This window comes from Strix uralensis, chromosome 16, assembly GCF_047716275.1.
Source record: "Strix uralensis isolate ZFMK-TIS-50842 chromosome 16, bStrUra1, whole genome shotgun sequence".
Taxonomy (NCBI): Eukaryota; Metazoa; Chordata; class Aves; order Strigiformes; family Strigidae; genus Strix; species Strix uralensis.
The window spans coordinates 12,057,758-12,084,492 of record NC_133987.1 but is presented as its reverse complement, the minus strand read 5'-3'; the positions used below and the strand labels follow the sequence as shown (position 1 = coordinate 12,084,492).

General features: G+C 40.1%; 2 protein-coding genes across 4 annotated transcripts; one reads left to right on the top strand and one right to left on the bottom strand.

Annotated features, from left to right (window-relative positions):
- Positions 1-1,463: 1,463 nt before the first annotated feature.
- On the bottom strand, positions 1,464-14,263 carry CRYM (crystallin mu). 3 transcript variants are annotated; one of them, XM_074886127.1, is made up of 8 exons: positions 13,811-14,263; positions 12,773-12,923; positions 11,668-11,730; positions 9,438-9,539; positions 8,100-8,283; positions 5,626-5,747; positions 4,690-4,774; positions 1,464-4,007 (listed from the first exon to the last, which is right to left on the bottom strand). In XM_074886127.1, exons 2-8 carry the CDS (start codon positions 12,908-12,910, stop codon positions 3,943-3,945), a joined length of 759 nt encoding a protein of 252 aa, XP_074742228.1. In that variant the 5' UTR covers positions 12,911-12,923; positions 13,811-14,263; the 3' UTR covers positions 1,464-3,942. The 3 variants fall into 3 exon arrangements, with proteins under 3 accessions (XP_074742228.1, XP_074742227.1, XP_074742226.1); XM_074886126.1 differs by having other exon boundaries at positions 13,762-14,262; XM_074886125.1 differs by lacking the exon at positions 13,811-14,263 and adding an exon at positions 13,238-13,464.
- A 189-nt stretch (positions 14,264-14,452) lies between these two features.
- UQCRC2 (ubiquinol-cytochrome c reductase core protein 2) lies at positions 14,453-26,492 on the top strand. The gene is made up of 14 exons (XM_074885710.1): positions 14,453-14,586; positions 16,130-16,222; positions 16,346-16,495; positions 17,582-17,646; positions 18,595-18,651; positions 19,018-19,142; positions 20,590-20,687; positions 21,111-21,168; positions 21,334-21,429; positions 22,296-22,495; positions 22,765-22,845; positions 23,413-23,489; positions 25,254-25,407; positions 26,248-26,492. Exons 1-14 carry the CDS (start codon positions 14,551-14,553, stop codon positions 26,329-26,331), a joined length of 1,374 nt encoding a protein of 457 aa, XP_074741811.1. The 5' UTR covers positions 14,453-14,550; the 3' UTR covers positions 26,332-26,492.
- The last annotated feature ends 243 nt before the right edge of the window (positions 26,493-26,735 follow it).

Sequence of the window (26,735 nt, the reverse complement as noted above, 5' to 3'; positions counted from 1 at the left end):
GCATTTGTGGACACTAATCCTAGTTAAGAGTCTACTTTTTCATGCTTCCTTCTTTCCACATCTTCTTGTTACTTCGATTTGTATATTATAATTCCTTTTCTTGGCTGGACTTCACAGCCCATTCTTTCCTCCTTGGATTCCTGTACTTCAGCAGGTTGATATTTTCTTCTATTAAGCAGTCACATCAGAGTCCTGTTCTGCACAACTTTAAATGACTGCTGTGCTTAGCACAGTAATTAAATCAGACAGCATTCCCCCAGACTGTGTTATTAACATGCTGGGTTGTTTTCATTTTGGCTAAGAAACTCCCAAATGTTTAACAAAGCAAGAAGGAAATGATGAATCTTACATATTTGAAGGCATATGATGAGTGGATTTTGAAGGATCAAATCCTACCATTCTCAGTCAAATACTGATGTATTTTATGGTTCTTCACCTGCCCAAATGCTTGTGACCTGCCCACAACACACAATCAAAACATCAGTGAGTGGTGTCAGTCACAGAGGACCTGTCTAATAACAGCTGGAACTGTTCTGTGATAGGCCCCAAGTATCTCTAAATTGCACTGAAATCTGCCTCTCTGCATACTCATCTGCAAATCTGTCGGAGGTCACAGCAGTCATTCAACCAGAGATAATAGCATATAAATTGACTGACTGAGTTGTCACCAGCATCCAGCATGTTTTGGTATGTCCTTAGGTATCCACAGTAACTCTATGGAGCTAGCAGATACAGCACAAGATCTACAGGAATGAGTTCCTTGTCCTTCTGGAACTTTATCTAGAGACAGAATAAGAAGCCTCAGAGCACCCCACATAACACTTGTTTTTATGGAACTGAATCAACCCCCATATATATATATCCTTTAAAAATAATTGTTTTTTAAAAAAGTGCAATAGTGCTAGTCCTTTTCTTGCAGGCTGGTCCTGGAAATTGGCCTCCGGTATAAAGCAGCCATATGGAACAAAATGGGGGGGAATAATAAAAAGGAACACTCATATTTCAGTTTTCTCCACTTGTGTGTTTTGCTGTCTTCCACATTTTTTCACTAACCCCTTTGTTTCTTTTATAATTTGGAGTATTTAAATTAGTGAATCCTGGATCTGACTCCTTACCAACATTTCTATCACATGTGGCATCTTATAGCCCAAGCCAAACCCAAATCATAAAACCACAGGATCTCACATGATCACCAGTAAAAGATTCTCCTCCTTAAGGATTTAATACTCTGCACTGGACAGACATCAAGAGGAAGGAATGTGCAGCATGCAATAATGACTGCAAAACCGAGTATCACAGTGAAGCAGAGCAGCCTCAACTAATTTTCCCCTTTACATTCAGTGATCACATTTACTGGGAGAGTAGTCACTGCAACAACCTGAATACCTTCTTCTTTCACTTTAAAAAAGACAAAACAAAACAAAAAAGCCAACCACCCAAACCAAAAGTAATGGACCACAAAATGAAAGCCAAAGAAAAACAGCAGTATCTATTTAATTTGAATATAAATGCAAGTTACACAATTTCTCGAGACTCTGATCTGTAAGAGAAGGAAACATGGAAATTAAGGCTATTATTTCCCCTCAAAAAAAAAAAATCTAAAAGATGGCATCCAAGCAACTCCCATTGTAATTGAATCAAATCCTCTTCATGAATTCAGAGGTGCAATGCTGAAGCCAGGCTCCCAGAACCTCCTATTGCCAATGAAAGCTGAGAACACTGTGGGTTTTCAGGACCAGGCTGTTGGACTAATTCCATCTACTTTTAAAGTGCAGAGTTTGTAGAAGAGTACATGTGAAGATAAACTGAATTTGTCTTCTTCCCAAACACTGTGTCTCACTTCAAATTACAAACCTTGTTTTACACAGGCACAGAACTGGGATAATATTGTCATAAGTAGGAAGTGCAAGTTTCCATAAAGTTCTTGAATCATGGAACATCGATGGCTGTCACGTTTGTCTCAACCTAGTGGAGTTCTCTATCGCTGAAGTAACAGGCTAAGTCAACACTTACATTTCTGAACACTTCAGAAGTGACAAAGAAGAGACACGTGTAAAAATAAGAGTTATTTTGCTACAATTAAAAAATGCAAAAGCTTATAGAGAAATTTCTCTCCTTGTTTCTGCTGATACAAACAAGATCAATAGAGTTAGATTTCTATCCACACAAACACATCCTTTGGCCCTACTCACTTACTGGTCTGGTACCCTTCCATGCTAAAACTGCAAATTACAAACTCTGCCACTTACTACTTCTTTCCAACTAGTTTACACCAGGCTTATAATTTGGACTATTATTTATGTCACACCCACACTGTGCTCGTTAACCTCTTCCATACTTATGCACCATCAAGGGCTTTAACGCTAACTGCTTCTGAACTTCTTTCCTGTTGCTCCACTCTATTATACTGCCATCAACATAGAATGACCATGTCCTCTAATCCTTCCAGAAAGTGAAGAAACACTTAGTAGTCTGCAGGAAATAATACGTAAGTAGAAGTAAAATTTCACTAGGCACAACTCTAGCCTGAGACAAGAATTTGTTTCCAGGGCAATAGCTATTTTTCAGCAGATGCTCAGTCTTTTGTAAGGCAGTTGCATAACAGCACAAAATTGGAACTTTTCCTTATGTAGAACATCACTGGGCTCCTCCGCCAAGAAAGGATCATGGAAATTCCTGCCCCAGCAAATACCCACTGGGATAAAAGAACAATTACCAATTGATCCATGGTACAGCCAAGCTGAAAATACTTGCCTGTATATTTGAAGTTTATCCTACTGAAATGAATTTGCACAGTTCCAACCTTCAAGAAGCTTAGAAAAATAACTTAAACACTATAGATTACTAACAAAATCTCCCCACTGAATACAGATAAGTTAAATCAAACCACATTTTTAGTGTTCACATTTTGGGTGACTCCTTGCAATATGAAAACGGCAATATCCCACCCAGGAATCATATAACAGTTTGGGTTGGAAGGGACCTTTAAAGATCATCTAGTCCCAACCCCCCTGCCATGGGCAGGAACACCTTCCACTAGACCAGGCTGCTGAAAGCCCCATCCAACCTGGTCTTGAACACTGCCAAGGAGTGGGCAGCCACAGCTTCCCTGGGCAACCTGTTCCAAAGTCTCACCACCCTCACAGGGAAGAATTTCTTCCTTATGTACTAAGAGAGGTATCAAGTATAGTTTGCTCCCAGTTAAAACATACATAAGATTAGATCAGATTTTTTTGCATTTTAAGTCTTCCTGAGCCAGGCCTTTTACAAAAACAGAAAGAAATCTAACTGTATGGAGGTGTCATCATGAATATAAACTCCCACTCAGGAGTATGTTCTTAAATGAAAAAACATTGGGTCTGAGGGCAGGGAAGGGAGATTGTGGAGGGTGAAAGTAAGGATGATGACCTCCAGATCCCAGTCTGAGTTGGACAGGAAGGGGTGTCCAGGAGTCAGAGGTGGGCTGTGTTCCCAGGAGACTAGTTACTGTCAGTGTAGCACTGAAACCCACAGATGCATTTAAAGTACCATCACAGGAAATATGATGCCAGAGTCCATTCTCCAAGCTGATATATTTTACTCCGGTATGAATTACCTCTCTAAAAACATAAAATCTACCCACACACTTGTGCTACTGAAATAATTAGGGAGGAAAGGCATTGATTCCAGAATTATACAAAAATATGTAAAAATACCCTTGTTAGTATCACCGCAAACATCTAATACTTGCCATTACATGAGATACATTTATTAGTAATACTGCAGGTATCTAATACTTGCCGTTAGAAAACTGAGAAATTAGTCTAGTGCTGAAATTTTACTTTTCATTCTTGAGTGTTCTAGAAGGGCCGCATTCAGATAGGATTGGTGCCTTTCTTGTTAACAAAAGATTACTAAGCACAACAATTTTCTTGGTCCCGTTGACAATGTAGACTTCTCTCTTTAGTTACCAGCTGACCACGACTCATAAACAAGTTTTGCTGCTACTGTATCTTCAACCGCCATCCCTGGAAAAGAATTAGTCACCTTCAAACAATTCTTCAGCTGTACAAAATAATTTAGCTTTGAAAGGGAACAAGAGAACTCAGGAAATTATCTAACTTGACAAGAACAAAAATCATTCCCTATCCTGAACAACTACAGTGTTACATTCAAAGTTTATAGCCATCATGTTACTGGTAGGTGTGTTATATGCAGTTAATGTAATAGCATGAATCTAATTTTCAGTGTTCATATCACAGCTTGGCCCTTTTGGACACGTCATGCGGCTCAGAGCATGGTAACCCATCACCACTCCCACTTTCCCCCAGACATCAACTCCAACCCCACAGTACACTGTCACATTGTCTGTAGGTCAGACAGACTCCAGAGGCATAACAGCAGGGCATTCGGGTTGAAGCTGTATTAATAAATGCTGCAGTCACGTGTTGAACTATGAAATGGAAAATGTACTTCCTCCTATTGTTTGATTGCTTTCCTATCACTTCTCATTACATCAATCCTGCTAGATAAATAAAAAGGGAAATAAAAAGGGAAAACACAAATAACATTCTAGTTTCTGCTGGACAGTGAATTGCCACAGCAATTTGTGTTTTGTAGATGATCAGCAGCTTTCCCACGCATGGGGGATCTAATAATAACAAGGCATTGTTTTCCATCAGACTTGTATACAGGAGGGGTTGTTCTTACCCAGTGATTTAAAAACTGTTGTTTTCTCAGGCAGGGCTGGTTTTGTACCCTTCACTACCTCTCCCAGCTCAGCAAAAATCTCTGCCTGCGAAACAAATACAGATTTATACAAAAGCATATGTTATGAGAAAAACTTTTTTCCTGAGTGACTTCAAAAGAAAGAACTCCTCCAGTTCTGCTATCCCAGAACTGATTCCTTTCCATTGTGAAGCAGATCAATATTCAGACAAACAATACATAAACAAAAAACATAATCCTAGAGGAGTAGAATGGTTTTCAGAGAAAAACAGCTGGCAGACTTTAATCAGTCAGTAAGTTTTTTACAGTGGATAGTTTGTTACTTATCCAACAAAACACATGGGATTCCACACACCTTACCATAGCTGGACCTCTTATGTTAAACCTCAAAAGTGGAAATCATATTTGTTCAGCAAAAACATTAAAAGAGAAAAAGAAAACTCCATTAAACCTAAAAGGGTCCCTGCTATCAAACTTTTTCAGATCTGTCTGCTTGGTTTCTGTCGTCCATTCTCTAGAGGCCTGTTTTGTGTCAATCACACTGAAATCTTATGGGAAGAAAGTTACAGGTTTTAAAAAACAGATTTGAAAAATATTTACCGTAACTACCAAACATGGCAGGAAAGGTAGGTCTTTCAAAAACAATACACTGTTATTGTACACAAAGGCCAATACTGAAAACATGATACTGTAATACGGTGTCACGTAACGGTTGATACACAAGTTGCATGGTTTTGGCACAGACATATAGAAGTCTCAGTCTGAAACCAATTTATCTTTCAGCCTGTGCCTGGAAAGCGTTAACAACTGTATCTGATGCTCTAAAAAGTTTCAGTGCACCACATCATTGGTACCAACACATTTCAAATGCAAGCCAATTGCCACAAAAATAAACTCCATAATTTAAGAAAGTCTTACCCCTGATAATATAACATCTCCTGATTCCGTAAGAGCAGCCTCTCTGGAATCCACAAAAAGAACAGAATTCTTCATCAGTTCATCGTCCAGTTCTCTCCAGTCTGGTCTGCTTGCTCCAACAGCTAAGACAACAAAACTGATGAACTTGGGAGGAATGTTTAAAACAAATTCAAACCACATTTTGTCCAAAAGACATGTGTGAAGTAACAATGGACATTATTGTGGAAATGTAATATACAATCTGATGTTAGCACTGAAGACATGTTGATTGATAAAACAACAGAAAAATAAGACATGCCTGAACAACTGGGAAAATGGACTTCTCTCAGCCTGGCCTCAGCTGTAACGCTGACATATATATGGCCTGTTTCTATAAGGTGCTAACCTCCTTAATTTCCACCAATGTCAATAATGACATTGTGTCCAATCCTCCAAATAACAGCTCATTAAAGTGTACAGCATCCTTAACCTCTAGTCATGCAGATGCTGCTGCTGACAAGTTTTATATTCCCATAAGCACAGCCAGAACAAGTGGAATCAACTGGCCTTTGCATTTCAGCCTGCTTGAAGCATTAAGATGCAACTCTTCAGGAAGCAGAACTGAGATTATTTGCTGGCACTGTTTCCACCTCTTTGGTACACTAGTCAAACTGCTCCTTCCAAATATTGCTGACAGAGAAGAAAAGGGGAAGTAGCACTGCTCAGCCCTTCATCATCTCATATCTAATCAAGAAATGTAAAGATATGTGTAACTTCACATAGCTAACAAAATAAACAAGCCTTTGCCAGCAGCTTTGAAAGTGACACGGATAAATAGGTGTGACACAATTTTCTGCTTAGAAGCACTGTTAGAATAAACTTTGATCATTTGGTGGCACAACTCAAGGAAGATAATCTTAGACCACAACTCTCCTGCAGACAATCAGTAACCTGTTTCTGCAGCTGTCAAATTAACACTTTTTTTTCTTTTTATTTTTTTAAACAGAGTTAACTAACATCTGATACAGCTTCTCTAAAACATTCCATATTTGATTTGTCATTAGAATAGCCTTGTCAGCAAACTCTGGGTAGCTGAGGCATAAGAAAGTCATCTCCCTTTGTCCATTATCTTAGACCCTTGTCTTCAGTGAGATCATTACCAAATGCCTTGAATTTTATAGTTCTTTTATTTGATTCAGATTGTGTTTGTTATGTGTCCATAGAGAAAAATAAGATTTGAAGAATCCCTCAATTATCCTGAACAGATGACAACCGAAGTATTGTGCAACAAAGACTTGCACATGCAGACAGAGAGTTCAATGTTACTAATTAGAATTTTTAAACCTACAGCCTTCTATTTCCTTGTAACCTTATAAACAGTACAAGTTGATCAGATTATGGACTTTCACTTACCTGGAGAAACTGAAAACAAATCAAGGAGCTTAACTTTTTAAATACAGCAAGACCACTATCAACTTGTTATGAGCTAAAAACAATAAAACCAGTTATACTGTAGTCAAATGTTTTTTAAAAGTGTCCAACTGTTATGGAATAATAAATTCCATGTTGCCTGAATGCCTCTTCAAACAGCACAAAAGCCTCAATGGAAGGGGGAAGAAAAAAAAAAAGGCAAAGAATGGAGAGGGGTCTTTGTGTATGTTGCCTCAGTGACTGTAGACCTTAATTGATTTTGGTTGTACTTCTGGCTTCCGGGCCTTGACATAACACAGACAACAACATTCAATGACAAAGGACTAAATTGAGTTTGAAAAATTGGTAGGATGCTGCTGGAATGAGGGACCTTTCTTTAAATTGTTCCCTTTGACAATTCACTTTTGTCTTATTACCACGCTATTTGGAAAGTGCACAAGGTCATCTGAACCAGCCCCACAATTAATAAAATAAACAAACGTGGGCACATCCAGAGACTCCAAACAATAGTGCTGCAACATCATTACAAGGCAGGTAAATTTAAAAAAGCGCCCCCCCAAACCTCACCATAATCAGATGTCAAATTATGAAGTTCTTAACTCAGTTATTGCATCTTTTTAACTCAAAAAACCATAAATCAATGTGACCAGCCTAAAAATGAACAAATAAAGGAGCTTACAAAATTGCATGAAGAAAAGATGACAGTTACTAGGGAAACATTACAATGAGCAGGAATCACTTTGGAGATAACATGTTTGTATGGGTTATGTAAATGGAGAGCAAGGTGAGCATTAGGTGACAGCAGGGTGGCACAGATGATGCACTACTAGGGAAAAAAAGCATATCCTATGCTCTAGCAAACATCCAGTGCTAGAATATGCAGGAGTTCTGGCTCCAGACAAGCAGGAAGACAGGGCTGGGAAACGTGGTCCTCACTAAAGGGGAGAAATCAAAATGGAAAGAACATTCATTCTGAGAAGCATAGAGTACTACTTTTCAACAGTTTTTGATGCTAAACAATGTGATAATAAATGTATCCTTTAACCGATGAGAACATAGCATACCATTGATATGGGCACCTGGTTTTACCCAGTCTCCAAATAAAATTGGTGTTGTTGCCATAGTGACTGTTATGATCACATCAGCCCCAGTAACTGCCTCCTGAGCAGAAGAGCAGACTTGCACTGGACCATTAACTGAATTAGCAAACTTCACTGCTTTCTCTTTGGTGCGATTCCATATCCTGATCTTCAAGGAAAAAAAGACAAACAGATTAGCTGGGAGAACTTCTCTTTGCTGAAACGGAACACTGTTTCAGTTTCCAGTAGGTAGTTACACATATCCTAAAGGTGGGGCTTTTTTTTCCACCTTTAATGTTCTCAAACAAGCGATTAAGTTTCATGTGTGTGCAGCTACATTTGAATGACTGTTTTGTGATGCCAGAATAACAGCTCCTTGTAGAGCTGCGTTTATAAAATACAAATATTTTTAATAAATATATTTAAGGGAAAGTCACAGAAAGCTTATCCAAGTATGGCATACACAGTAGTATAAGTATGGCATACACAGTAGTATTTTCTGACAGCAAGAAAGAGCCATCTGATATTACTTTGTTTCCAATCTTTTTTTTTTTTTTTAAAGGCCAACATATGAGCAAGAAATTCTACAGCTGTTCAGAGTATTCTTGGGTTCTGTAGAAACAATATCAAAATATGATTAATCCCTTAAATTCTGTGGTGGGTTGACCTTGGCTGGATGCCAGGTGCCCATCAAACCACTCTATCACTCTTCTCCTCAGCAGGACAAGAGGAGGAGGAAATAAGATTGAAAAACTTGTGGGTCAAGATAAAGGCAGTTTAATAAAGTAAGAGCAAAGGCCACGCACAGAAGCGAAGGAAAAACAAGGATTTCCTCTCTACTTCCCATCAGCAGGTGATGTCCAGCCACTTCCCAGAAGTAGAGCAACCGTTACATGTACTGAAGCCCCAGAAGACATATGTTGTAATAACAAATGCCACCACCCTCCCCCCCCTCCTTTTAGCTTTAATTGCTGAGCAGAGGCCATGTGGTATGGAATATCCCTTTGGTCAGTCAGGGTCAGCTGTCCTGGCTGCGTCCCCTCCCAAGATCTTGCCCACCTTCAGCCTACTGGCGAGGGAGGAATGTTGGAGAGACAGCCTTGATGCTGTGCCAGCACTGCTCAGCAGCAACCAAACCCCTGGTGTGTTATCAACACCTTTCTAGCTGCCAGTACAAAGCACAGCACTACAAGGGCTGCTATGGGGAAATTAACTCCATCTCAGCCAGACCCAATACAACTTCATTGGCTGTACTTTATTTGTAAGTGCTCCTGAAACGTAATAGAGAAAAATAAATGTATCCTGTTAAGATGTGTCCATTACCTCTTTAAACGTGAACAGCTCTGTGAAGATATCATAATGGCTGTATGCTTGAACACCAGCTCCCAAAATGCATAGCACTTCTGCAAAAGCTGGCATTAACAACTAAACAGTATCAAATATAAAAAAAAAATATGTAAGGACAATACATTAACAGATATGACAAATACATGTCAAAATACAAAGAAAGCAGTATCCTTAGCCCTTTTAAACAAAAAAATGTTTCTATGCAAAAGCTAGTATTGATTCATATTAATATAAAACAATATTCAATTACCACTATATATATATAAAATTTTTAATGCAAAAGCTAGTGTCAATAGCACCAAAATACATCTTGGCTTAATTCTGGTCTTGGAAAGAAGTCTGACTCTTAAAATTCAGACTTAACATGCAACAGCATGAGCCAATGCAAATTCTGGGGCCTCAGCACACTCTAATATTAGTATAATATATTATACCTCTGTGACTAATTAAGTGTAAACCATAGTGTTGATGTTCTACGCTGGCTGAAAACATGGCTCATAATACCAAAAGCTATCAGTACTGAAAGTGGTAGCTGCAAACGAGTCCTGATAGCCCCACACTAAACCTTCTTTTTCAATTCACTGAAGCCATAAATTATACCACAATTTGGCATTGTAAGAGCCATAATACGTATGCATCAAGCATTGTAAAAACAAGGATAGTTCTGAGAAACAAATATTAAAATTCAGTTCAACAGTTGCTTTTGGTTTTCTAGTTTAGTTCTTGCCTGTGATTCACCAGTACTTGGCAAACGGAAGGGAGGGCTGCTGGAGTCCAGCCCTAAGCTATCCTTGTGTCTTCTTTATGCATTTGCTGGGGCCACTCACTTCTATGTAAAAAGCTTTAGAATTGTCTAGGCTCTCACTTATTCTGCTGCAAATAAATTGAAAAAATCTCATTGATCTCATTGTTCAGTAGCAAGAATTCTTTTTAGTGTTCCTTTGAAAGACTCTGAAGCACTGATTTCAAAGGTTCCTTGCATAAAAGCATGGGTCTTTGAAAAGCAAATTCCATAAAGAGGACAACTATGAGCCAGACTCAAACACTCCTGAAAATTCCCCAAAACAACAGATGATAGTGGAGGATCTGACCTTGAAGTCCTTTCAGCAGTTAAGCTCCTTCGAGGCCAGCAGAGCCTTGACTGTGTAAAAACTGTCAGAACTGCCCAAGTATAGAATGGCTAAGATGGGGTCCTATAACCTCATGTCCAAGGAATCCATTGTAAATTGTTCTGTCCCTTGATTCAGAGGAAGCTCTTGGGGATAGATTCTTCACTCCAATTTTTTGTCAGTTTAGCTCTATTGCCATGGATAGAGTCACACTGGCATGAAGACTGCCACTAATGAAGTGGTGAGATCAGCCTTCATTCTGATGCAAAGCTGATGGGTGAAAACCAGAAGTATTTTTCAGCTCTGGCCCTCTTCTTATGAGCTCATCCTTTGAGGTGAGGACTAAAACCCTGCTGTGCAATGGATGGTGCCTTGCTCTCTTCCCACTATTAACAGCCCAGCTAAATATAGTTTTAAAAAAAGAATTCAAAACCAACAATTTCCAACTGAAATTGAAATGATGTAAAGCAACATAGAGCAAGATACACCTCACCCGTCTTCAGACACTGAGGTTTATGGCTGTAGTCAGGGATAGTCATCTGGACATCTTCCAGTGACAACAGAGAAGCTAACAGCCACCTCTGGACAAATCATCCATCTATCCTGGACACCATCTATCTTAAGAGGACCCACATTGCCCCCTGGAAATGTGCCTTTTTCCTCTTTCTCCAGGTCCAGTGCAAGCCACATGGCCTGGCCCAACAGCAGAAGACGTACATGTAAGCAAAATTGAATTTATCACATCTATGTCACCCAAAGCCATAAAGCAGTATGTTAAGACAAAACACAAAAAAAGAAAATGACAGAGGAAGACACCTCAGTAAACCCCCAGAAAAGCGTGCAGAACACACCACAAAAACATAGCTCAGAGTTCTTCTCCAAGCACATATAAAGTGTTAAACCCAGACATGACTCACTTAAAACAGAAAACTCCGATTTTAAGTTTTCCCTGAAGGTACATACATTATCATAAACCTAATTTAAAGCTGGATTTGATGAAAATTGACATACACTGAAAGCCATTTACATCATTCCTTCTAGTTAATTTATATATAACACCACTAAATCTGTTTTGATTTAGGAATCAGAAGACATACCTTGGTAGCAATTGCAGAAACTGCAGCTGTTCGTTTTGCTGTAATGACACTGCCATCTAGGACCTTTAAAATAAAGTTCAAACAGACTAAAATGAACACTGAAAATATAAGTAAATACCACACAGTTTCATCAGATTTGTTAATTATGTGATATTACAGAGCATAGATAAAAATATAAAAATTGGTAATTACTATTATAGCATCCACAAACCACAGTCACATGTTTAAAACCAGGCAGATTCTCCGTCTTTTCCATTTCTTCCATGTCATTCCACCAACACAAATGGAGTGAAAACTGATCAGAGCTGAGCCATCTGTAACTCACACAGCTCTCTGTGCATTGCACTTCCCTGGCTCTCCAATGCAGGGACTAGATCACTATAACTGCAATACTCTGCACTCCAGTAAGACCAGGGACCAGTGCAAGTTGGCAGCTTTTCATGGCATTGTCTTGGTCTGTACAAGGGGATGGCAGGGAACCATGGAATTCCTTTAATGTGTATCACAGTGGGGCACTCCTGCCTCAATGTGCATTAGCTACTGTGTACAAACAAATTAAGGGGCTTAAAAAGCCAAAATGTTTTCTGATACAGTTTAGGAATAAAAGACCAATATAGTTTTCCTAACCAGTTTTGGCCCTTTAATAATCACTATTACTAAAGTGTAATGAAAGTGGTCAATATTCTTAAAAAATTCTTAAATTTTTTAAACAAACAAATCAGACTCTGAATACTGTTCCCTGTTATAACAATTGTAAATCTCCTTAGATTTAACTTAAGATAGTTGAAAATCAATTCTTTATTCAGCAAAGTTTTTTTTCCCTTTCAAAGGCAAGGTAAACTATTCCTCATTATTTCTCTCTTCCAGTCACCCTGTAAGCCATCAGATACTCTTCACATCACATGTAGTAGTAAAGAGCAAAGTACAGTTTAACACATAAAAAAGATACAATGATTTAGGCCAAATCCTCATGCAGCACAAACACATCTTCGCTGATGATGCAGATAAACTCAGACCAATTTACACCAGCTTCAGCTTCTAAGAATCAGAAGGGAGAACTGACAACATAAACAGGGAAGAATGCAGAAGCATACACGAAACTCACAGCTTTTAAAGAACCATTTCTGGGGTCAAATAGGAGGACAGTAGCTTGGTGAGAAGGGACGGAGGAATCCTTCTTGTGCTCATAAAAAGTCACCAACTTGGTTGTCAGAGCATCATCTGCGGCACTATAAGCTGGCATGACTCCTAGGAACCTTGTAAGAGAATTACGTACATTACTCATGTACCTTTAGCATGGGAGCGTACAGCGCCGGAGCGGTTAACAAATGGCTACTAACTAGCTCATCAGTAACCCGGTACCAGCGACCTTCCCAGATGCTTTAATTCCTCCCACCCCGTCGCGACCCTTCCCCACCGCAGGCCCGGCCCCCCACTGCCGTTGCCCCCGTCCCCCGCTCCGGCGGCGCCGCGCCTCCTCCCGCCGTCCCGCCCCAGGGCTCCGCCAGGCCGCCCCTCGCAGCGCCCGCCCCGGGGCCAGGAAGGCAGCGCCGCTGCCCGCCCGCCTCACCCGCCGTGCCGGTGCACCGGCACCACGGTGCGCACGGGCTGCACGACGCCTCCCGCCGCACCGGCCGAGAAGTTGGCCAGGGCGGCCTCTAGAGCCGGGAGCAGGAGGCTGGCCCGGTGCAGGTGCTTCTCCACCTCCTCAGCGCCGATGAAGACGGGCGGAGTGGAGCTCATGGCGAGCAGCGGCCGGACAAGACGGGCCTACAGCACCGCGCACCGCCCCGCACCACCACTAAATACTCGGCGGGGCTCCCCCGCCCCCCGGCCCGGCCCCGCTACCGCCCGCCCCGCGGCGGCACCGCCCCGCGCGCCGCCGGGGTCCCCGCTCCCCCCTCCGCGCCGCCCTCCTCGTCACCGAAATCGGGAATAAACCTCTTAACGTCAATGTAGCATTAAGAGGCGCATTCTCTTTATTGCAGCGCCGGGTGCACAGGGGATCGCTCCACCTAACATGCACCCCGAAAGAGAAAGGCACAGTCGTTATATACAATTAAAAAAAAAACCCATGTAATTTCTGAGAAGTACCTATTTCCAGGGAAACTAGTGCATATGTTACTACGTTGCTCAAGCGTACTAAAATTTGGAGGAGGGTCTCTGAGGGGCTTCCACGGGGGCCTTCGGTGGTCTGTGGTGGTCCCTAGCGGCTGCTGAAGAGGTGTCCCTTAGCGTCCTTTCCATGAACTCTGAGTCTTTCTTTCACACAAGGTCTTGTCCTGGCTCATCGCTCTGGCTGTAAAGCTCCTCAGGTTCCTCATCTCGGTTCCAGCAGGTGTCTGCGGGTTTCTCTGCCCTCCCCGGGATGCACCATCACAGGTGCAAAAATTACGCCCTTGGGTGCCCTCTTGCCTGAGGCTCCTCACAACCCCCTCAGGGCACGGCGGACTCACACACACACACACCACCCCGACCCCCGCCAAGGGCCGCGCCGCGGCTCGGGGCGAGCTCCGGCGCCCCGGGAACGGCCGCGCCCCCTCAGGCCCCGCCGCGGGGGAAGGCGGCCGCGAACGGCACGAAACGGGTCCGCTGTGACTTATCGACGGTTCGCCCCAGCCCGGGAGCGGGACCCCGGCGGCCCGAGGGGTGCAGCCGCCCCGCAGTGCGCGGGAGGTGGCGCCGCTCTGCGCATGCGCAGAGCCGCCCCGAAGCCCGCCAGGTGTCGCTCTACCCTCAAGACGTGATTCTGAACGCGAGCAGTAGAGTTTAGGAATCGCTCGCTAGAAAGTCAGAGCGGCGCAGGGCGTGTCGGGAAGGCAGAGTCTTCCTCCGGGACAGCCATCTTCTCCTCGCCAGGGCCGAGCTGAGGGGCGCGGAAAGATGAAGGGATTCCCCGTGGCCGCGCGTTCCTTCTCGGTGAGGGTGGTCTGGAGGCGTTGTGTGCGGTGGGGCAAAGGCATTGGCCGTGGTGACAGCGGTTGTCCGGGCTCCAGCGGCTGCCGGCGGGCCTGACCCCAGCCAGCCCCGGGGCGGCGAGCAGGACCGGTGGGCAGCGGGCGGGCGGTCGAGCGGGCCGCGTTTGTGTCTGTGGGGCTGTTAGCGAGGGTCGTGGGTGGGGGCTGAGGCCGGGGTCGAGCCGGCCGGGCGGGTCGCGGAGTGGGGCGGTGGGGCTGAAGGTCAGACAGGCCGCGGGCCGGCCTGCGCCCAGCTCCGTCGCAGGTTGCTCCTGCTGGGGCGAGGGGCTCCCCGGGGCTTTTCACCCCAGGGCTCTCCCGAGAGTGACCGACGAGGCAGGACCTCCGGTATGGCCGGAAAGAGAGGAGGAGCGGTCTGTGAGGGGATCCTTTCTGGCTGGGGAAGCTTTAGCTGCTTGTGGCAAGGTGGTGCCTTTGGCAAGTGGGACTCGGCTTATCCTGGAGGTGTGGAGGGGACAGAGGGTTTGTTCTTCTGCAGAAAGTCTTGTTGAGCCAGCGGACAGCTGTAATATAACTTGTGTTAGGTCTCTGCTGGAAATGCTCTCTTTAATAGGATGTTGAATGACTTCTGAGTCACAGTATGTGAGTCAATTTTAGATGTGCACTAGTAACTCATAAATAAGTAGGCTTAGAGGTCAAAATTAGGTGTCTTAGCAAATTTGTGGTGAGGGAAGAAAGGAGTTTTTCCTAGACTCATTCACTGAATAGTCTGTGGCAAAGCAAGGGGAATTATGTCATTGGTGTCCCTACAGCTGAGAGCAGCAGTGTTTCTGTCACTCAGCTTTTACTTTGAGATGTATGGGAATTAAGTTTTTTTTTTTAATGTGAAGAGAAGAGTAATAAATAAATTTATTTTACAAGTGTAAGAAACTTCCAAAAAGGTAAAAGGGATTTCAGATTCAAAATCAATAGTGTTACCATTTCTGTTGGCAGCCACTGAAGGGAAGGCTCTTACGATGTTCACCTCTTCAATTGGAAGGTCTGCTTCTGGTTATTACTGTGCAGTTTGGGGGCTTACATACGTGTCATCTTTGTATGCAGCAGTCAGTGTACGTAGGTTGGTGCTCTGAGAGGTGACTCTTCAGCAGTTGAACTGCCTACACCTAATAAATTGGTTATCTCCAAAGTTGTGTTGGGTGTATGTGGATGCTGTAACTGTTTGTTCAGTTAATTGCTATACAGTGGTCCTACAGACCATATAGTATCAGTAGAGATTTCTACTGCACAACAGCAAGGAGAGAGGAAAAAAGCTTTCTTACAGTGCTACTTCTTGAACTTCCAGAGACCTTGTGTAAGTCATTGCACAGGTCTGAACAATGATGTAAAAAATGAACAGAGAAATTAAAAGGGAATTGCTGTTTTTACTCTGGGGCTTGAAGTTGTTCATTCTATTTCTACTTTAAAATTAGTTGCTTTTTCAATATGTAATGGAACATCTGATCAACTAATTCAGGAAATCCATTCTCTTATGCTTTCTCCTCTAGAAGAGACTTTATTCACTTAAAGTAGCTCCTAAAGTTGCAACCTCAGCAACTGCAGAACGAATGAAATTATCTCCAGAGTCTGAGGATCTTGAGGTTGGTATGAATACTGGTATTTTTTTCTCTTTTTTTAAATTTATTCTTTAAAACTCAGTCAAAGCAGAATTGTGACAGTACTTCCAGTGGATGACTAAACCAATGTTTTACTTTTTAATACAGATCACAAAATTACCAAATGGCTTAGTTATTGCATCTCTGGAAAACTTTTCTCCAGCTTCAAGAATTGGTGTGTTTATTAAAGCAGGCAGCAGATATGAAACTGCTAGTAACTTGGGAACTGCTCATTTGCTTCGTCTTGCATCTAATTTGGTAGGTGTTTATTCTCTTTGTTATTATACTGACAGTAGATGAAATGGTGGAAGGTTTATGATTGCGAAAAGAAACAATGTGGCAAAATTTAATGTAAGAGATCTTCTAAAGTGGAAAAAAATGTACATTGATTCTTGGTTACCAGGTTCAAGTGCAGGAGAAATAGTATTACTTCCTGGAAGACAGGCGGTGACATTTCTTTAGAATTATGTTCTCCAGTGGTGTCTTAAACTATATGTGTGTGTGTATATATATAAAAAACATATCTATATCAAGCTATGCACATAACTCATTTTATTTAAGCTGCAGTAAAAGTTAATTTGGGTGGCTGATACAAACTCAATTTTCTGTGTGTGTGAAATATTTCTGAATAGTTTTTGTTACTACTTCCATTAAGATATTTCAAGCATCTTGCTTTCCCTTCCTGTTTTATGTCTAGCTTCAGTTAAACAAGATTCTGTGGGGGTAAATAAATATCAGCAGGTTCAAAAAAAAATCAGTCACATTCATTGATAGCAGATCCTTAAACATTTGCTAAAAGGAATAACTCCTGTAGGTACTGCAGGAATACCACTGAATGGCTCGTGGGATGTAACATTTAAACAGCCTTTTCTGTTGCTGCTGTCACGTACAGAACGCTGGGCTCGATGTCCCGTGGGCTTGACCCACTGTGCCCGTTCCCCTCATGCCTGTTGATCTCAGTTGCTGTCTGGCTCCAGCTGCAGATGTAAACACGGTCTCTCTCACACAGCGGCCAGGCTGTGACGATTAGGCATTCCTTGCCCTGCTTTTGTCAAGCTTACCTAATTCAAAGAATCTTATTAAATGATCGAGCAAACCTGGATCATTCCGAAATGAGGTTGGGGAGCAAATATGTGGGCAGTTGCCCACATATGAGAGAGGGTGATAGAAATGATTGGGAGTAAGGATGCGGTAAACTGGCTCAACTTTTCAAAATGGTTTCTGTATAAATGAATAAATAGATACTGTTTCAAGATTGCCTGAGCACTGAACAACCTCAGGCAAATCTGTTCTTAAAGTAGCTAGAATTTTAAGTTGCCTTTTTTTTTTTATTATTATTAATAGACTACTAAAGGAGCATCTTCTTTCCGGATTACTCGTGGCATTGAAGCTGTTGGGGGCAGCCTAAGGTTTGTAACCACATGTAAAAATAATCTGACTTGGTAAGACATAAAATATGACTAAAGGAAACTTAAAACAATAAGCACAACAATATATAGGCAGATAAGCTCAGTGTGGTAATGGTACTTGAATGGTGAACATTGACAAGGAACGTCTTTTGTACTTCTCGTTAAGGTTCAAGAGTGCACCCATGATTTGTATTTTAAAAACATCTTTCAGTTAACAAAATATAACTGTTATGTACCGGGAAGGAATGTAATTTGTCCAGAAAGCTTAATGTTCTTTCTGCCTTTTCAAGCTTTGAGGTTAAACTTCCTGAAATCAGTAGATTTTTTTTTTCCCTCCATCTTTTGTGAATAGATACCACTCATCATACTGCAATTCAGATAGCAGTTGGCTTTCGTGATTTGAGAGTTTAAAGCCTAGAAAACAGGCCTAAGTGAAATAAGAGGGATCTTGCTGTGCCTGCTTTCTTGCAACATGTCTTGAAATCATCCAGTAAGATTGTTTTATATAGAATTTGGTTAAAAGCAGTGTTTTGTATAACTTGAGACTTTACCTTTTCTGTTCCTGTTAATCACAAATGTGTTGAAGCAAGTGGAAAAGACCAACTATGTTTTCTGCCCAAAGAGAATAATTTCTAAGTTACACATTTTTCTTCAGGTCTTGCTATTCAGCCTTATTTGTTGTTTTACCTTGATTTATCTTGGTATCTTAACTTCTGATGGTCACAAGACACTTGTTATTACTTGAATACTTAAGGTATGAGTTTTAGTTAAGTCCGTTTCTTCTGCGTGTGTATTATCACTCCTTTAAATGGTCATCTCAAGCAGATTAAAGGTTAACTAGATATTCCAGTCCATTTCTGGATGGCAAATTAAAGCAGTAGGGAATATGTGTGAAAATCCACTTCTATGTTCTCTGCTGAAATGGATTTTGTATTTTTTCTCATTTAGCGTGTACTCAACAAGAGAGAAAATGACTTACTCTGTTGAATGCCTCCGTGACTACGTGTAGGTATCTAGATATGCTGTAAATGGAATTACTGCATTCTGTAATAGAATTCTGTAGGAATCATTGCTCTGTAGTAGAGACCTACCATTTTACAGGGTAGGAGCAATACCTATTTTCATGTTTTTGTAATAAATTAATAAATTACTGTATTAATACTCAGCTTGTGTATCATGTTACTGAGCATATGAATGCTGCAGAACTGAAGTTGAGTTCTCTGTACAGCAGTGCTCGTAGCTACTCTGTCTTGAGGGACGTATTTTGTTGTTAACGTGTTGTTTACAGATTAGTTTGAACTGCTTTCAACTTCAAAAGAAATGCATGCTGCTTCTGTTGCGTTTAATGCCTTTGTAACTTTTTTTGTCTAGTGATACAGTGATGGAGTACCTTCTTAATGTCACCACAGCACCAGAGTTCAGACCATGGGAAGTAACTGATCTTCAGCCACAATTAAAAGTTGACAAAGCAATCGCATTTCAGAATCCTCAAGTTGGTAAGTGTATTTTCTGATCCACTGCATTGGCTTCATAGGAGTTTCTTCAAAATGAAAAACTCTGGAAAAAATAGTTTATCTTTTGCTGTCACATGACAGTTTTAATTTTTCAGCTTTTCCCCATTGATAGGTATGGTCTTTCTGTTGTTGCAGAACTTACTTTTATATATAGACAAGTTTCTCCAGCCCGTCCATAGCATTTAGCAAGTAACATGCTGAGGATGGCTTACACCATTCTCCTTGACAGCTTCCATTTTACCTTTTTGATTTTTTTTTTTTAAGTACAGCCAAAGAATGTGCAAGTCATGACTGTTGTGACAATATATTTGCAGCAGCTTGTGTTCTGAAAACAATATTTAGGTATTCATCAATGTGGAAACCGTATTCTACAAAAGACTTCTTGAATTTGTATGGTTATTTTGGTATAAAAATAATATGTATTTTCATTATGCTGAAAGTGGATTCCAGCTTTAGGGTTATAAAAACCCTAGGCTTAAAAAAACCCCAACCAACCCAAATCACAAACCCAAAACCCAACACAAACACAAAGCCTCAGCCAAACCAAGCCTATTCCAATACATCTTCTGTTCTTTTAATCTAGTCATCTAAATTCACCTAGGTAGTTCTATACAATAAACATCATTTGTACTACTCTGTGAAGCATGCTCACCTCCATAACCCATTAAAGGTGACAACATAATGTTGGGCTTTGGAAAATGTCTGGGTTATATTGAACTGCTGCTAAAAGTCTTTGGTTTTTAAATTTGTATCAACTACAGGTTGGTTTCATAGTAATTTAATATTTTCAGTTACAGTTATGTTCAGAAACAACTATGAAGAAAGGAATGTCATCTTTCTCTTGAGGAAAGAGTATGAACAAATACAAGAATATCAAACGGGATTGAGTTGAATGCTATTGGATGCAAGACAAAACTAGTGAGAAGGGAACTGAAGACACGAGCATCCTGCATCTGAATAGGGAGATAGATGAGACATCTCACACAGCTACAAATAATATTATAAACAGCCTGTTCTTTCTCAGGCTCAAGAACCAGGGATGCTTACAGTGAAGATAACGATTCTGAAACTAATAAAAAGGATGTTAGTGTTTGTTGTTGTTTTCTACTGCTCCTCTTCCCCCAAGCACTTGATTGCATTTATAGCTCGCTGTTAAGGCCAGAAAGTGTTTGGCATATGCAAGTTAATAGATTATTTTTTCTAATAAGTTACAAAAGACTAGAAGCCCTCAGACCAGATTCTGTTGCCCAAGGATTCGGATGAAACTTCCACGTGTATTGGATTATTCCAGACCTGCTGTTGCAGATCTTGTGGTCCTTAAAGTGGACCACAGCTCTCTTTCACTGGGGTAACATTTAGTTTCATTCATAATCTTCATTAAAAGTGGCTCTTTTGTTAATCATCATCTCTGAAACTTTGTTCTTCTTAGGAGTGCTGGAAAACTTGCATGCTGTAGCTTATAAGAATGCTCTGGCAAACCCCTTATATTGTCCAGATTACAAAATTGGAAAAATTACTTCTGAGCAGGTAGGATTGTGTTGTGTTATGAATCTGTTTCAGTTCCTTTATTAAGGATAGATGATAACACTTGAGAGAGAAAATTAATTTAGTAAATATACAGTCGGTATTTACTATCTTGTTAGTCTGGTGTAAATTTATTTCTGTGCAGCTTCTTGTATTGGGTACAGAACTCATGTTCACATCTAGAGAGGTGGTTAATGTCAGAGGCTTTCTGTTGATAGTAAGTCTGTCAATGAAATGCAAGTGCTCTTGTATAAAAGGGTTTTGTAGTTGTCACTGGAGAATTTGTAAAATGCTCTTCTATAGACAGTTTCTTTTGGAAGTATTGGAGTTTGCTGCGTTTAGAAGTGTAAGGGGGGAGGTCAGAAACATACTTGCCATTTTTGTTCTTTATACAAAATACCCTAAAACATGAATTTACTGTTGCAGCTTCACCATTTTGTACAGAACAATTTCACAAGTGCAAGAATGGCTCTTGTAGGAATAGGTATGTATGTTCTTCAATGGACACTGAAGTTCATAAGGGGAAACTGTTGTAGAAATTTAAGTTCCCTGTAGAAGTAAAATGTTACGGTAAACTTAAAACACTTTTGCTAACTGCTGTAGCTTTTTAGTGCCATTACATTAACTTGGAATAACTATTGTATTGCAGGTGTAAAGCACTCTGACTTAAAGCAAGTTGCAGAGCACTTTCTAAATATCCGAAGTGGAGCTGGCATTTCTAGTGCAAAGGCTGTCTATCGAGGGGGTAAGTACTTCTTGTGTCTGATTTGAATTACTGATTTTCTGTTCATTATAAATGTAGTATTACTCAAAGATGCAGCTGAAAACTATATAGTTGTACTAAATGCTGTACATAGGAAGTGACAGTTCAGAGGCATCTATCTAAATAAGCAGAGGATTATTCCCCACCAAGGAAAGTTGTCAGATAAAATTGAACCCGTGTCTTCAACAAAGCTTTATCTGCAAGATCATTTATCCCATAAAGTGAAAAACAAGTTGGTGTATGGTTTCTGTTGGCATTAGGAGTAGATTAAGGACTGTCTAGAAGTGGTGGTAGGCTTTCTTTTTAGGGAAGGTCTGTTAGAATGTCCTAAGTCTTTCATAAAAGACAAAGCAATGCTTAGCTCTTTCAGAGCAGTATCTTGTACTAACTCCAGTAGCTATTCTTTAGTTGGAGTATCAGATCACTCTGTAAACAAATGGGGGGGGGGAAAAAGTCTCCAACATTTAATATGTGACTGGAAAAACTTCAGTTCCTATAAAATAGGATAAATATTATGACCAGAAGGAATGCTACTTTTCTGGATATTTGTTATCTGGAGACTCAGTGAGTTTTTTTATCTCATACTATGTATGGTTTAGGGTCAGGTTCAAATAAGGCATAGTAGGGTACTTGGTTTTGTGCTTGCAAGAAAATTTTTGAATGTGAAGGACTTTAAAATTACCTACAGCCTACTAACAGCTTCTCGCTGTCTTCCTGAGTGGACATGCAATAACGCTGTGGCTTCTTTCTCATGAAACTCCTGGCTGGAAGTGTTTCCTTTCCATACCTCTGAAAATACAATAGTTTCTAACTGAACACTGTCTCTTATTCTGTTGTTGTGTTTTTAGGAGAAATCAGAGAACAGAATGGTGATAGCCTTGTCCATGCTGCTATTGTAACAGAAGGAGCTGCTGTTGGGAGTGCAGAAGCAAATGCATTCAGTGTTCTTCAGCATGTTTTAGGTGCTGGACCCCTTATCAAGAGGGGAAGCAATGTTTCCAGCAAATTGTCCCAGGGTATTGCTAAAGCAACTACCCAGCCATTTGACGTAAGTTCAAAGGATTACTGTACTCTGATATTTTAAGCAAAACGCATATTATCCTTTGAGAGGTACTGTCTCCAGCTAGAATCTTAATCAGTTCATTCTTGCACGAGTTAGAAAATTTCAGAGAAGGCCTTCCAATCTGATCTTTCCTCTGCACAGATGGAGTTTAGCTTCCTGAATTACAGTATTTTACATCCTAATAGTATTTTCCTATGCTTGATGCCGAGTTGTTCTGATACTTGAAACAGTTGATGATAACGTTTGTTTTGCAGGCTTCTGCATTTAATGTCAATTACTCTGATTCTGGGCTCTTTGGGATTTATACCATATCCCAGGCTCCAAATGCTGGGGAGGTGAGTTGCTGAATTAGAATTTAACTATATAAGTATTAACAACATAATCCTCAAACTTGTGTTTTCATTTGAGATAGTGACTGATTCATCTAAAAAAAGTTAATTCATCTGGTTTCTTGTATAAGAATGCTACATGTTCGGTTATGACTTAGCTCTGTAAGCTGGAAATAGTAAGACTTGCTTTCTGGGAAGTACAATTACCCATATGAACTAGAGCTAGTGAAATACTTTGAATTGCTGATTTACATGTGTAAGCCTAAATACATCATGAGGAACGTGCTGGCTCTTGAAGCTGGTAGAACTGAATACTCTCATCAAAAATGGTGAGACGGTACAAACAAATGAATGTGGTGTTGCAATTTAAATCCACACTGGTTTTTGTGTCTCATTTGGGCACTTATTACAGTGGTTTTAGTTTTGTTATAAAGCTGTTCAGAACTGAGGTCAGGCAGACAATCCTAACATTGTCCACTGGTCTCTCCTGAAGTTTCTAAGATGTCAGATAATAGAAATAACACGTTGAAATTTAATGTGGGAAGAAGTCTTAAATGATTTCATTTTTCCCAGGTCATTAAAGCCGCTTTGAACCAGGTAAAGGCAGTTGCTCAGGGCAGCATCACCGATGATGATGTCACAAAGGCAAAGTAAGTGCGTAAATAACTGTCTTGTGTGTTGTAAATAGAAGTTTCTTAACATGCAGCTACTTGTCAAACACTTAGACTATTCTGTACAGCAAAGCTTATTGTGTCCTGTAATGATTTCTGTGGGGAACTGCTCACTTTCCTGCATTAAAACTGAAGCACTGTCAATACTCTTTTTTTTCAAAGCTATACTGATTCTCTGCTAGTGACATTTCCTAATAAAAACTTGTTAACAAGTGTTAATGTTTTCTGAAAACTGTTTCAGTGTAAGAAATTAGCAAGTATCAGCAATGCTGTCATTTTAATCACACTCTGTAGCATTAAGATGTATCTAAATTGTAATCCTAAATTGTATTAATTAGGTAATTCCCTTTACAGTCACACTGCAGCAATTCCCAAAACAGTTAAGCAATCTTTTGCATCTTCAAAGAACAGTAGTAATGAGGGTCTGCAAGTGTGAGGCACTGAATTAGTGATGTTACATCCAAGTACTCAAAATATGTGTCCCTAGGAATATTTGAGATAGGGGAAAATTACTATTAGATATGCAGTAATACCAACAAAGTTTTCTGATTTACACTGCTGTGCACCTTAGTTGCTGCTTGATCTCAAAGTAGCGTTAAACTGCACTGAGCCTCTTAAACCTTAGTTGTGCAATATAACAATGTAGTTCAGATTCATTCAAATAGCAAAATTAAAATATTGTCTATTGCATATAGAAAAAAAAACTTACAAGACTCCACATAAAGTTTGATTACACAAAACATAACCTAGACATGATTGGTTGTGCCTTAGTCACTAGTAGCTACATGGTGAATTCTGGACTTTTATATTTGGCGTTATTAGTTTTGTGGTGGGGATTTTTGGTAATGAAGCTGCCTGGTATTAAGGTGTTACACACAGTGCTGTGCCTTTTTTTTTTTTTTTTTAATTGGAGTTTCCCTTCTGGAATGGCTTCACATATTTTCTATATTGCTCTTTTTCCTTTAGTGATCAAAAAAAGCCAACCTAAAAAACAAATTCAAGGTCAGTGATATTTGCAGAGTCTTGCAATTCAGTCAAAAATACCAAGCTGCTTAATCATATTCTATTGGAATAAACTTTTCTGCCATTCTGCCTTTTAAAAAAGAATAGAAAAATCTTATAAAAACAAGATTTTCATAGATAGGTAGCAGTGAGACTGTGAAACAGAAAAAACAGCATAAACTTGCTGTCTTTTAACAGAACATGAAACTATTGCACAAGGAGCCTAACCATTTACATTCATTGCTTCTTTGTCACTTAAACAAAATCACTCTGCTGGAATCAACTTTAAACCTAAATTTTAAACTTGATAGAGGAGTTTGTCAAATTCCTGGGGTACCTGCATTAGTTACTTCAAACAGAAACAAATTCTGAGCTAGAGATCTGACTGTGTGGGGTGGCTGATCATTCCAAGGCAGAAGGTGTTCAAGTACCCTGTCTTTTTCATGCTTGAGCTATTTGTGGTGCCTCTTTCCTAACTACAGAACCCTTCCATACTTGAAGGAAAATAATTCCCACAGCCATTTAGTTAACTAATCCTGGAGTCTTATTTTTTTTCAAATGCTTGTTCTAAAGACAGGTTCGTTAGTTCTGAAGGTCCTCTAATATCAAAAGGAAAACCTTTCAAAACGGAGAGGAATCTTGAAAACTTAAAAAGCACCAAACAGTAATTGCACTTACAGGGGCGGTGGGGAAGGTAGTAACAGGACTTACATGCTCACTTAATGCTTTGTTTGATGGCAGAAATCGGCTGAAAGCCACCTATTTGATGTCAGTGGAGACTGCAGAAGGGTTACTGAATGAAATTGGCTCTGAGTCATTGGTTTCTGGCACACACACGTCACCATCTGTTGTTGCTCAAAAAATTGACTCTGTAGCTACTGCGGATGTTGTGAATGTAAGTATGTGTCGGCATCTCCAGGTGTTCCTTAATCACTGTGTAAGGGGTTTTTTATACAAAACTGGTGCTCATTTGTGTGTTTATAAACATACACATATACTATCTTTAAAAAAAAAAAGGCAACTCACAAATCCCAGCTGGCTATCTTTTGATGTCTTTACTTTCTTTTATTAACAGAAGACCCTTTAATCCAATACCCTCCAAACTAGCATAGCTGGGAGTATGTGAAATTCTCATCTTCACTTAAATTTACCAAAACTGCCAACAAGTATTCATGGAAAGCTTGGTATTAGTTCCAGTGCAGGCACTTCTGTGTCAAGGCTTTTAGGACTCCCAAGTCTAGAATACTTGGTGTGCTTAATAAAACAATTAGGCTTTCAGTGATAAATTGACGTCACTGCATTGCTATTCCAAATTATCTTGTTGCTTATGCTTGAAGAAAACTTCATATGGAAATCCATCAGAAATTCTAAGATAGAAAACTTATTTTTCCACAGACATCACTAATTTGTGTTGCAGTAGCAACTAGCAATAGCTTTAGTATTAAGGAGAGATCCACTATATCTTGTGGTATAGTAATTATTCTAGGAATAACCATTTTCAAAGAGTTTTTATGCCTTTTATATCCAACTGTCATTCTATCATTCTTGTTTAGATTATACAGTAACAAAGAGCTGGATTAGAAGCAACTAAGTTAGCAAAAGGAAAATTATGTGATGATGTACTATAGTAGTGTTGGGATTTGTTGTTTAATAACTTGAAGCTGAGGCTGTGAGCAGCAAGATAAACTGTTGTAGCAAGTATTTCTTTATATGTATCTTTCTGATTTATTTTCAGGCAGCAAAGAAGTTCGTCAATGGGAAGAAATCAATGGCAGCTAGTGGGGATTTGGGAAATACTCCTTTTCTTGATGAGTTGTAAAAATGAAACTGGGATGCAGATTCAAGATGGACCTGAGCTCTAAGTCACCTATGTTCTAAATAAATTACTACTAACTTGTTATTTATGAATTCAGTTCTTTCAGAAAATTAATCTGGAGTAATTGTGGGCTTGCACTCATCAAATAAAGTGCTGAGTTCATACATTTTGTGTAGAGTTTTTTCCACTGAAAATGGTATCTAAGATGCTGGTAAGTCTGGCTCTGTACACTGGAGGTAAAACTACAGCGAGAAAATAAGGTGACTTTTAGTTGATGTAAAAAATAGGTATATCAAAAATGATCACTGTGATGCAGACAAATACTGTAACTGCCACTACTTGTCCACATATTCTTGTATTTTCAGGAAAAGTTCTTGATAAACTGTCTCCACCATCCTTATCCAGTA